The sequence below is a fragment of the Saccopteryx leptura genome, chromosome 1, assembly GCF_036850995.1.
Source record: "Saccopteryx leptura isolate mSacLep1 chromosome 1, mSacLep1_pri_phased_curated, whole genome shotgun sequence".
NCBI classification, from domain to species: domain Eukaryota; kingdom Metazoa; phylum Chordata; class Mammalia; order Chiroptera; family Emballonuridae; genus Saccopteryx; species Saccopteryx leptura.
In genome coordinates, this window is record NC_089503.1 from 72,007,254 (window position 1) to 72,019,689 (window position 12,436).

At 41.9% G+C, this 12,436-nt stretch overlaps 1 protein-coding gene across 2 annotated transcripts in view; it reads left to right on the forward strand.

Annotated features, from left to right (window-relative positions):
* Nucleotides 1-12,436, forward strand: part of HIKESHI (heat shock protein nuclear import factor hikeshi) — a 34,677-nt gene that overhangs the window by 2,103 nt on the left and 20,138 nt on the right. The window contains exons 2-3 of one of the 2 annotated variants that reach the window (XM_066360713.1): nt 1,739-1,887; nt 6,448-6,685. In XM_066360713.1, the coding sequence (XP_066216810.1) occupies nt 6,535-6,685 (151 nt within the window). In that variant the 5' untranslated portion in view covers nt 1,739-1,887; nt 6,448-6,534. The remainder of the gene's footprint in view (nt 1-1,738; nt 1,888-6,447; nt 6,686-12,436) is intronic. The other variant, XM_066360712.1, reaches the window with a different exon arrangement.

The window sequence follows — 12,436 nt, forward strand, 5'->3', positions numbered from 1 at the left end:
AAAATAAAGAAAAAAAAAGGGAATATACATATGCTTGGTCTCTTGGGAACAAATTTAGGGCAATTGATATTACTTTATCACTGACACATAGATGCAGTTACATAACAGCATATTTTTCTTAAGTGTCTTTGTAGTAGTACATAGAATATTACAGAGGAAAAAGGTGAGCATTTTAGTAATAACCAGCAAATATTAGGAAAACAAAAGGTGCATTCTAGGTAATGACAATTGACTAGAGTCTTTGGAACTACTGGTAATAATTCAGATTTGGTGGTTTGATGAATGGAAAGGTAATAGCAATTTGAAAAAACCATCCTGGCCTGTGGTGGTGCAGTGAGTAGTGTCAACCTGGAACACCGAGGTTGGTTCGAAATCTGGTCAAGGCACACACAACAAGCAACCAATGAACAGCTAAAGTGAAGCAACTCTGAGTAGATAACATTTGTTCCTTCTCATTCTCTCTCTCTCCTCTCTGTAAAGTCTTAAAATCTTAAAAAAAAACAACACAAAAACATATAAAAGGTAAATGTCAGCCTATTGACCAGAGTGACTCAAAATTTTGATACTTCTTTTTGCTAATGGATGTGGTATAGGAATTATCAATAATTTTATTAAAAATTGTGTATAAAATGAATTTTCTTTGTGAAAGATTTCTTAGACTTCAAAATAAGACCTTATTTTATATATATATACAGTGGTACCTTCAGATGCAAATAGACCAACATACAAATTTTTTAAGATGCAAGCTGCGACTCGGTCTGTATTTTTACTTGAGATCTGAGCGAAATTCCGAGATACGAGTCATGATTCTGGGAGCTGCCGCTAGTTGGCACGTTGGCTCATGGGTCCAGTATCGGCAGTTTGATTTACGAGTTGACTGACTTACGAGCTTGGTTACAGAACGAATTAAATTTGTTTCTCAAGGTACCACTGTATATATATATGTATACGCACACACACGCACACATATATACATACATATAATTAGCGAGAGAAAGAGACAGGAAGGGAGAGAGATGAGAAGCATCAATTCTTCATTGTGGCTACTTTGTTCACTGATTGTTTCTCATATGTGCCTTGATGGGTCAGTGGGAGGAGGGCTCCAGCCGAGCCAGTGATCCCATGCTCAGGCCAGTAACCCTGCACTCAATCTGGTGAGCCTACACTCAAGTTGGCAACCTTGTGGTTTCAAACCTGGGACCTCAGCATCCCAGGTTGACACTCTTATCTACTGCGCCACTACCAGTCTGGCTCTTATTCTATAAATTGATGTTCAATTCTAGAACAGAAAATTAGATTATGAAATGAGTTGAGGAAACTTAAAAGTTCCCACTTAGCACATTCAAGGTAGAACTTTTACATTTTTAAATTTTTTTTAGATTTTATTTATTGATTTTTGGAGGTGGAGAGAGATAGAAAGAGAGGGAGAGTGAGAAAGTGGGGAGAAGCAGAAAGGATCTGCTTGTACTAGTTTATGTGCCTTGACTGGGCAAGCCCAGGTATTTGAACTGGCAACCTCAGTGGTCCAGGTTGACACTTTATCCACTTCATCACCACAGGTCCGGTGGATTTTTACATTTTATATATACAGTCTCTTCTCATTAGTTGGAGTAGTTGTGTTCTATAAAGTCACTATAAACACTGAATTGGTAAATACTAAATCATCACCCCTAGGGGAATTTTAGGATCCTGCAAGCATGTGATCACAACTTTTTTTTATTTTTTTATTTTTATTAAGTGAGAGGAGGGAGGCAGAGAGACAGGTTCCTGCATGCGCCCAGACCAGGATCCACCCAGCAAACCCCTTACAACAGCGGTTCTCAACCTGTGGGTCGCGACCCCAGCGGGGTCGCCTAAAGCCATCGGAAAATACATAATGCATATCAGGTATTTACATTCCGAATCATAACTGTAGCAAAATTACAGTATGAAGTACACCAAAATTATTTTTTGGTTTGGGGTCACCGCAACATGAGGAACTGTATTGCGGGGTCACGGCATTAGAAAGGTTGAGAACCACTGCCTTACAAGGTGATGCTTTGCCCATCTGGGGCAGTTGCTCTGTTGCTCAGCAACTGGGCTATTTCAGTGCCTGAGGTGAGGCCATGGAGCCATTGCCTGGGACCAACTTGCTCGAACCAGTTCCAAAAGAATGGGTGTGGGAGAGGAAGGGAGAAGGGAGGGGGAGGGGTGGAGAAGCAGATGGTCATTTCTGTGTTCCCTGACTGGGAATCAAATTTGGGACTTCCACACGCCTGGCTGATGCTCAACTGCCGAGCCAGCTGGCCTGGGTGCAGCTGGTCACAATTTTATCGGTCTTGTTTTATGTGTATTTCTGTATAAAGACATTTAGTATGTAATGTTGATTTGGTAACATTGGACTTAACCAACAGCACTCTAACTCATGTCTGAATGAAAATTAGTTAACACCTATTTGCTCAGTAAGGCACCTAACAGCCTTCTTGGGCTTTAGGAATGCTATTTCAGGTGGGCCTTTTTAACTACATTTTTTTTTTTTTTTTGTATCTTTCTGATACAAAAAAAAGCCGGAAACGGGGAGAGACAGTCAGACAGACTCCCGTATGCGCCCGACCAGGATTCACCCGGCACGCCCACCAGGGGCGACACTCTGCCCCTCCGGGGCGCTGCCCTGCCCCGACCAGAGCCACTCCAGCGCCTGGGGCAGAGGCCAAGGAGCCATCCCCAGCGCCTGGGCCATCCCTGCTCCAATGGAGCCCCGGCTGCGGGAGGGGAAGAGAGAGACAGAGAGGAAGGAGTGGGGGTTGGAGAAGCAAATGGGCACCTCTCCTATGTGCCCTGGCCGGGAATCGAACCCGGGTCCCCCGCACGCCAGGCTGACGCTCCACTGCTGAGCCAACCGGCCAGGGCCTCTCAGGTGGGCCTTTTTAAACAGTCAAATCAGACCTGTGGTGGCCCAGTGGATAAAGCATCTACCTGGAATACTTGCCAAGCCTGGTTCAAGACCGCAGGCTTGCCCAATCAAGGCACATACAGGAAGCAACTATTACCAGTTGATGCTTCCCACTCCTTCCCCCTTCTCTCTCTAAACAGTCAAATCACCAACAAAAATACAAACAAACAGGGTACTAAATAGACTCTGAAAAGTACACTTGTTCCCAGTATGAGAGCTGAAACCAGAAAGCACAGTGTAGTTTTGTTCTGCAGCTGGGAACATGTGCATCAGGCAACTCAAATTTTTTGCTGCTTTGAAAGTGCAACGTGCTTGATCTGTGGTGGAGCAGTGGATAAAGCGTTGAGGTCGCCGTTTCAAATCCTTGGGCTTAGCCTATTCAAGGCAGGTCCAAGAAGGAACTACTACAAGTTGATACTCTGGCTCCTCCCCTACTTTCTTTCTCTCTCTCCTCTCTAAAAATAAGATAAAATCTTTTTTTTTTTAAGTGCAACAAAGAATGATTTGGGAGTTATAAATATATTTCAGTGAGGAGACAAATTAGCAAGTATGGAATCTGCAAATAATGATTCACTACTGGTTTGCTTACCATTTTATTTTATTTTTTAGAAGATTTTATTGATTTTTAAGAGAGGAAAGAGAGAGAGGCAGGAGGAGGAGCAGGCAGCATTCACTGGTGGTTGCTTTGTGTATGTGTCCTGAAGGGCAAGCCGGGGATTTCACACTGGTAACTTCAGCGTTCCAGGTTGATGCTTATACACTGCTCCACCACAGGTCAGGCTTGCAGAGGCTGTTTACATCTAAATGAGAAGATTGAAGTTTGGTGGTGTGTTTTGAACAATTTTTCATTTTTTAAATAACATTCTGAAGCTATTGTGACTTACTTTTGTAAGTAAAATACTCTCAGGGGACCTCTGAAATAATTATATTTTTAAAAGATTAATGAAATCATTTTAAGGCTTTAGTATTTAGGTTGCAGGTTTGATCCCCAGTCAGGGCACACCCAAGAATCAATCAATGAATGCATAAATAAGTGGGACACCAAATCAATATCTACCTCCCTTCCCTTTCTCTCTAAAACCAATTTATAAAAAAAAAAATTTCTTTTAAATAGCGAATCCTATCAAAAATAGGATGTAACACCTGACCAGGTGGTGGTGCACTGGACAGAGCGTTGGACTGGGATGCAGAGGACCCAGGTTCGAAACCCCGAGGTCGCCAGCTTGAGCACAGGCTCATCTGGTTTGATCAAGGCTCCCTGAGGTTGCTGGCTTGAGCAAGGGATCACTCGCTCTGCTGTAGGCCCCCCCCCCCACCGTCAAGGCACATGAGAAAGCAATCAATGAACAACTAAGGTGTCGCAACGAAAAACTGATGATTGATGCTTCTCATCTCTCTCCCTTCCTGTCTTTCTGACCCTATCTGTCCCCCCCCCCTTTTTTTTTTTAATTTTTTAAAAAAATTTTCTGAAGTGTGAAGCAGGGAGGCAGAGAGACAGACTCCCACATGTGCCTGATCGGGGATCCCGTAAGCCCACTAGGGGGCGATGCTCTGCCCATCTGGGGCGTTGTTCTGTTGTAACCAGAGTCATTCTAGCGCCTGAGGTGGAGGCCACAGAGCCATCCTCAGCGCCCAGGCCAACTTTGTTCCAATGAAGTGTTGGCTGTGGGAGGGGAAGAGAGAGATAGAGAGAAAAGAGGGGGGGAAGGGTGGAGAAGCAGATGGGTGCTTCTCCTGTGTGCCCTGGCCAGGAATCGAACCTGGGACTTCATACACCAGGCCTACGCTCTACCTCTGAGCTAACCTGCCAGAGCCAAGGCTAAGTATTTTTTGATTCCCTATTTTTAATATTTTTAAGTTTTTAATTACAGTTGACCTACAACATAGTGAAATCATATATAGCTATTACAGTATTATTGACTGTATTTCCTTTGTTGTGCTTTATGAAAGGCAGAAAATGCTGGATGAACCAAAAATACGAGGCTAGTGTGTTCCAAAAGAAAAGTTTATTTTAAAAGTGCCTGGATCCTAGATACAAGTGAGCTGAGACCAGCAAAAGAGTGTCAGACTAGCTGTAGGAGAGAGCATTAGATATAGTGGTTACTGCAGGCACTTGGACATTCTTAGATTAGCATATCCAGGTTGGTTACCTTGGTTATAGACTGTCTCCTTTTCCTAACCCTCAGGCCCCTCATGATGGTCTTGTCTCAAGGATATTTTTCAGAACCTCCCCAGGGTGGAGTGAGTTGCTTAAGGAGAGGGGGAGGTTGGGTGAAGGAAGTGTTAACTGAAAAAAGTTGCCTTAGTGGAAGTTAGGTGAGGGAAATTTGAGTTTTAAAGGAGCCAATTTAACGCTAACACTTTACATCCCTTTTTTTTCCTTTTTTTGGTGATGGAGACAGAAGGTGGGGAGGGACAGATAGGGTAAGAAAGACATGAAGGAATAGAGATGAGAAGCATCAACTCTTCACTGAGGCACCCTAGTTGTTCATTGATTGCTTTCTCATATGTGCCTTGATGGGGGAGGGGGGCGCTACAGCAGAGCGAGTGATCCCTTGCTCAAGCCAGCAACCTCAGGGAGCCTTGATCAAACCAGATGAGCCTGTGCTGGCGACCTTGGGGTTTCGAACCTGGGTCCTGCATCCCAGTCCGACGCTCTGTCCAGTGCACCACCACCTGGTCAGGTGTTACATCCTTTTTTTTTTTTTAGTCTTTTTTTTTTTTTTTTTGTATTTTTCTGAAGCTGGAAACGGGGAGAGACAGTCAGACAGACTCCCGCATGCGCCCGACCGGGATCCACCCGGCACGCCCACCAGGGGCGATGCTCTGCCCACCAGGGGGTGATGCTCTGCCCCTCCGGGGCGTCGCTCTGCCGAGACCAGAACCACTCTAGCACTTGGGGCAGAGGCCAAGGAGCCATCCCCAGCGCCCGGGCCATCCTCGCTCCAATGGAGCCCTGGCTGCGGGAGGGGAAGAGAGAGACAGAGAGGAAGGAGGGGGGGGGTGGAGAAACAAATGGGCGCCTCTCCTGTGTGCCCTGGCCGGGAATCGAACCCCGGTCCCCCACACGCCAGGCCGACGCTCTACCGCTGAGCCAACCGGCCAGGGCCTACATCCTATTTTTGATAGGATTCGCTATTTAAAAGAAATTTTTTTTTTATAAATTGGTTTTAGAAAGGGAAGGGAGGTAGATATTGATTTGGTGTCCCACTTATTTATGCATTCATTGATTGATTCTTGGGTGTGCCCTGACTGTGGATCAAACCAGCAACCTTGGCATATTGGGATGATGCTCTGACCAGCTAAGCTACTCAACCAGGGTGGGATTTACTATTAATATTAGCATTCTATCTGATATATTTGGTAATTCTATAATTAGAATCTCAGATTAATTCAACATTATACTTGGTATAATGACTATAGTTGACTATACTTGGTAACAGCTTATAGCCATACTATAAGGGCTATAAAAACTCATCAAACTATTGAACTAAGACGAGTTTCTTATTTTTTAGGTGCAAACAGCTGCACAACAAGTGGCAGAAGATAAATTTGTTTTTGACTTGCCTGATTATGAAAATATCAACCATGTTGTGGTTTTTATGCTGGGGACAGTCCCATTTCCTGAGGGAATGGGAGGATCTGTCTACTTTTCCTATCCTGATTCAAATGGAATGCCGGTATGGCAACTCCTAGGATTTGTTACCAATGGGAAACCAAGTGCCATCTTCAAAATTTCAGGTCTTAAATCTGGTAAGAATAATATACTGCAATAGTTTCATAATTAAATTGTTTTCTTTATTGGAATAACATAGAATATGGCTTTTTAAAATTTTTATTATACCTTTTCTGGTTGCTAAGGTAATATATAATACATATATTTTTAATTAGGAGACTATGAAACATTTGAAAAATAGTAAGCAGAAGACCTTAGCTTGTCACTCTCCTATATTCTCCTGGAGAGAACCACACACTGTTCTCTTTGTAGGGTATATACCATTGTAAAGGGATTTCTCTGAATTAGTGGGTATTTCGTAAATACTAGGAGGAATCTTGTCATAATTTGTAATATGCACATCTGTGTTTTAAATAAACAGGTACTGTGTAGACTCATAAAGGAAATGAAATGGGAGTCATTTTTTTCTGTGAAGACATTTGAATGCTTAGATTTGATTACTCCTTCAGTGTTCTTCTCTTGGTTGTATTGGCGTTGCAGATTTTAGACCTTACTGGGACAGAGTCCTTGCTTGGATGCTTTTGAGTTATTTTGTGAAGAAATGTGAGAATAAAACTAGATACCATTTACTCCTGTTGAATCTCTGGTTCCCTTGAAAATCTAGAGAAAATAGACATGGAAATTCTTAGAATATAAATATACATTCTAGAGATTGTCTGTAGAGTCCAAGGAAAAAAGTGTATTTAGGAAACATTTATGTATTTAATAAACATTTGGGTGTCTGCTGTGTGGATTTAAAGATAATTTAAATTCTTGCCTGATATAGCTCACATTCTTATAAAGGAAGATAGTTCTGTATACCAGTAATTAGTAGGGTGTAAAGTTGTAGTGGATGTTTGTACACAGTGCTGAGAGAGAATAGGGAAAAGAGCAATTAACTCTTAAATAGATTAGGAAAGGCTTCCTAGAGGAGGTGATATTGGATCTCTTGGGAACATAAGTAGAAGTTGATCAAGCTGACAAGAGGCCTATTGAGCGTTGTTTTCTAGATGGAGGAAATATGGGCATAATGATGAAAGCTTGTGGTGTACTCAGAATGGCACAGGCAGGATGTATAAAGATAGGAATAGGCAGGCACAGATCATGAGAAGCTTTAAGTATCAACTGACTCATTTGAATTTAATAGGTCAGCAGTTTTAAACATGCTTATATTACAAACTTATTTGATAGTATTATAAAAAGTGTGTGTAATATAATAGAAACATTAAAATTTTTTATGATTGATTTTAGAAAGGAAGGGAGAGAGAGAGAAACAGACAGAAGCATTGTTCTGTACCTGTATGTGCCTGACCAGGGATTGAACCCGCAACCTGTTTTTCGGGAAGATGTTCTAACCAATTGAGCTATCCTGCCAGGGTGAAACAGTAAAGTTTTTGCAAGTACTCTGAGCCCATTCATGTATCTCTCTCCTTTAGTATAGAAGAGCCAGTGAACAGCTTTAGGCAGGGGAATGATATGATCAGATTTAGATTTAATCTGAGGATTGTGTGAATTACTGTTAGCTGGAGCTGTTCTGTTAAGATGATGGACTGTTAGCTGCTATTATTTTATGTAGTTGAAATTGTACAGGAAGAAACTGGAGAGAGTAATAATATATGAAGCTAAAAACTGTTTAGAACTGATGACAGATACTAATCTCTAGATTTCAGATACAGGACAAATCCCTAGAGTCCTTCTCAGTGAGTGTTCTGTGAGATAATTATCCTTAATCTCTAAGGCAGTTGTTCTTAAAGCCTGACTCTAATCAACAGCATCAGCATTAGCAGTGCCTGGGAACTTATTGAAAATGTACATTTTTGGTCAAACTCCAGATATACTGAATCAGAAACTATTGATAGATGGAATCTAGTTGTCCGTATTTTAAGAAGTTCCCTAGGTGTTTGTGGTGCATGCTCAAGTTTGAGAACGACTGTTAGGGCATCCACTGCATGTATGGCTAGTGCTCGACTTAAGACCACAATTGGTTCTGACAGACTGGTCGTAACACAATTTGGTTGTAACTTGAGTAGGCTATATTACAGTACTGTGAAGTGATGTTATAAAAATCTTTGTCATATTTTATCATAATTTTCTTTCATTATTGTTATATATCATAATTTTCTTTGTTCATTTTATGCCATTTGTATCATCTCTACACCATTTTGTTTCTTATTTTTACATTCGTCAGGTTTAAGTAAAACACTACACTACCAGTACAACTGGCTTAATATTTGCAAAGACAGTTTCCTCTTGGTAGACATCTTGGGAGGGGTTTGATGAAAAATATCCAAGACACAAAACAAAATTTGCTGTACTGAGTCTGGGATAACAGTTGAAACGGTGCACGCGAAGATGGTAGTGCTGCGGGAAGCTGGTCCACACTGTCATATGCCCAGCTGGGCAACGCTTGCACTGCCAGACACAGAGCAGTCATGGCTAGCAATTGTGGTCTTAAAGTCAAATGGTTGTAAGTTGCATAGGTCGTAAGTCGATCAATATTTGTATTAAATTACTGCCTCTTTTATATATTGCATGGTATTAGTTCTAAACAATCTGTGGAAGAGTTAAGAAAATAGTCTTGCCTTGGCCTGATAGCTTAGTTGGTAGGAGTGTCATCTGTAAAGCCAGTGGCCATGGCCATTATTATAGTCACCTGGCCCATGCAGGTTTGCATTAGATTCAGACAGATGGTAATGAAACAATGGAGCCAAGAACTGGTGGGCCATTAGCTTTAATCCTAGTTTGCACCCGGCAGGTGAGAAATACACACAGTGAGAAAACACTTCCCTTTCCATTCAGGGCACCCAAAGCCACTGACTTATCCGAGTTTCCTAGAATCAAAGGTTCCTGCCTCACCAGCCTTCTTCACCCCTGCTCCCCATCTCCTTCTCTCTGCACAAACTCTGCACAAACTGGCTTCTCCTTCAGCACTCTGCCATTTTGGCTGCTTCTCCTCTCCTCCACGTGGCCTTTCTCTGCTTTCTTCCTGCATGGGCTCCTCTGCCCCATTTTATAGTGTAGAAATCAAAACCTTTAATCCAGTATACAGACAAGAAAGTCTCTGATACAAAGTCACTTATCTGAGGCATAATGGGATTCCTCATGAGACTGCACCACCCCCTATCATGCAACAGTCAAGGGCGTGGGGAAAAGCTTAGTCTTAAAACTAAGCCTTAGACTATAATGACTCTGAATGCTTATAGCCTGTCCCCCACACCCAATGCAAACTATAAGCAAACAAACATATATATATTTATAAACTCATTTGACCAACAGTCATCCCAATACGCAAAGGTTATGGGTTCGATCCCTGGTCAGGGCACATGTAGGAACAAATGGATGTTTCTGGCTTGTCTGTCTCCCCCGACCTCTAAAAAAATTAATAAGTAAATTAAAAAAAATAAAAAATATTCAATCACAAATCACTTTTTTCTTCTGTGGCTGTACCTAAAAATACTAGACAGTCTATAAATAGAAAATATATAGACAATTGTAAAACCAGTAGCCACGGCCACCAACACAGCCGGTGCAGGTTTGCATTTGATTTGAACAGACGGTAATTAAACAACGGAGTCCAGAACTGGTGGGCCATTAGCTTTAATCCTAGCTTGCACCCAGCGGGCAAGAAATACACACAGTGGGAAAGTACTTCCCTTTCCATTCAGGGCTCCCAAGGCCACTGACTTATCCGAGTTTCCTAGAATCAAAGGTTTCTAGCTCACCAGCCCCATTCACCTCTGTTCCCCATCTCCTCTCTGCACAAACTGGCTTCAATTTCAGCACTTCGCCATCTTGGCTGCTTTTTCTCTCCCCCATGTGGCTTATCCTCTGACATCATGTAAGCCCCCTACTTGTTCCCCCAACCTGTATGTGATCCAAGTGTATATAACTAGCCTCAGAGCTATATTCGAGGCTACACGATTTGGGTTAGCTATACCCCGTGTAAGTCATATGCAGCCGGCTTATTAATAAATCTTCTCTTAAAAATTTTTCTTATCCTGCCTTGGTATTTCTACATAACCCGTGGAATTAAGGTGTGCTACTTTACAATAAAATTACAGAAGAAAAAAATACCTGCTTGTGTTGTTAAAACTTTGTTGTAGATCTCATTCCTCAAGTAAATATTGAGCATCTATTTCAATCAGTATATAATTTTCAGATTGACGACTTTTCTCAGTGGGATCTTATATGTGTGTGTGAATGTTAAAATCACTTCAAGACAGTGTTAAAAGGAAACATTAGCCTGACCTGTCTTGGCGCAGTGGGTAAAAGCATCGACCTGGAACACTGAGGTTGCCAGTTCAAAACCCCAGGCTTGCCTGGTGAAGGCACATGTGGGAGTTGATGCTTCCTGCTCCTCCTTCTGTTCTTTCTATCTCTTTCCTTTCTCTGTGTCTCCTCTCTCTAAAAAAATGAATAAATAAAATGTAAAAAATAAATAAATTGTAAAAGGAAACATTACAGCTGAGATAACTGAAAATGGCTCTGTGAAATATTAGACTGGAACATGAATTTGAAGTGTGAATATTCATACTTCATTGGGTGGGATGAAAGTGGGAGGATGGAAATTGCATTTGCAGATGATTAAAATCATAAAAATATGCATTGCATCTTCAAGGGACAGTGAGGAGGAGACTTAAAGGTGGCATGTTAGTCTCTCATTTGGGAGATAAGGGGATGGGGAAAGGTTTTAAGGCCTAAAAGGAAAAGTAGAGCTGTTGGTCATGCTGTGTGGGGTTTAATTCTTTTTTCTTCTGGTAGGCAAGTGTTTGAGCAAGAGAATAATATTAAAAATGTTGTTTTAGGAAAATCATTTCTGGAATGGCTTGGAGAGTCTTGTGGAGATTAGAGCCAGAGAAGTCAGTTAGGAAGATTTTATAATGATTAAAGAATATTCAATGCACTGTGCTAGGCTTTCACTTGTATTTTTAATCTTTTGTTTTGTTTTTGTTTTTGTATTTTTCCAAAGTTGGAAACAGGGAGGCAGTCAGACAGATTCCCGCATGCGCCTGACCTGGATCCACCCGGCATGCCCACTAGGGGCGATGCTCTGCCCATCTGGGCGTTGCTCTGTCCCCCCTTCCCCCCCCACATGCCCACCAGGGGGCAATGCTCTGCCCATCTGGGGCTTTGCTCTGTCACAACCAGAGCCATTCTAGCGCCTGAGGCAGAGGCCATGGAGCCATCCTCAGGGCCCGGGCCAACTTTGCTCCAATGGAGCCTTGGCTGCAGGAGGGGAAGAGAGAGACAGAGAGGAAGGAGAGGGGGAGGGGTGGAGAAGCAGATGGGCACCTCTCCTGTGTGCCCTGGCTGGGAATCAAACCCGGAACTCCTGCATGCCAGGCTGATGTTCTACCACTGAGCCAACCAGCCGGGGCCTGTATTTTTAATCTTTAACAATAACATTTCGAAGTGGGTATTATCAGCCTGTGGTTTTCAAAAGGTTAGATTTCAGAGAAATTTAATATTTTGTTCAGAGAAGAACGTTTGTTAACTTTTAGGCAGTATGTGTATCTACCTCTTTCAATTGTTTGGTAATATCATAATTTATTTATTGTTTGATAATACCATAATTTATTTAACAAATATCTCTTAATGGAAATTTGGGTTGTTTGTATATTTTTTATCGTTTTATTAGAAATGCTACAATAAATATTCTTACACATATCTTTGTACATATTTTCTAGCACTGTATTTCTGTAGAAGAAACTCCTAGAAGTGGAACTGAATTCCCGGAGTAATATGGCCTTTAAAACAAATGGTATAGGAGGCCTGGAGTTTAAAGGGTA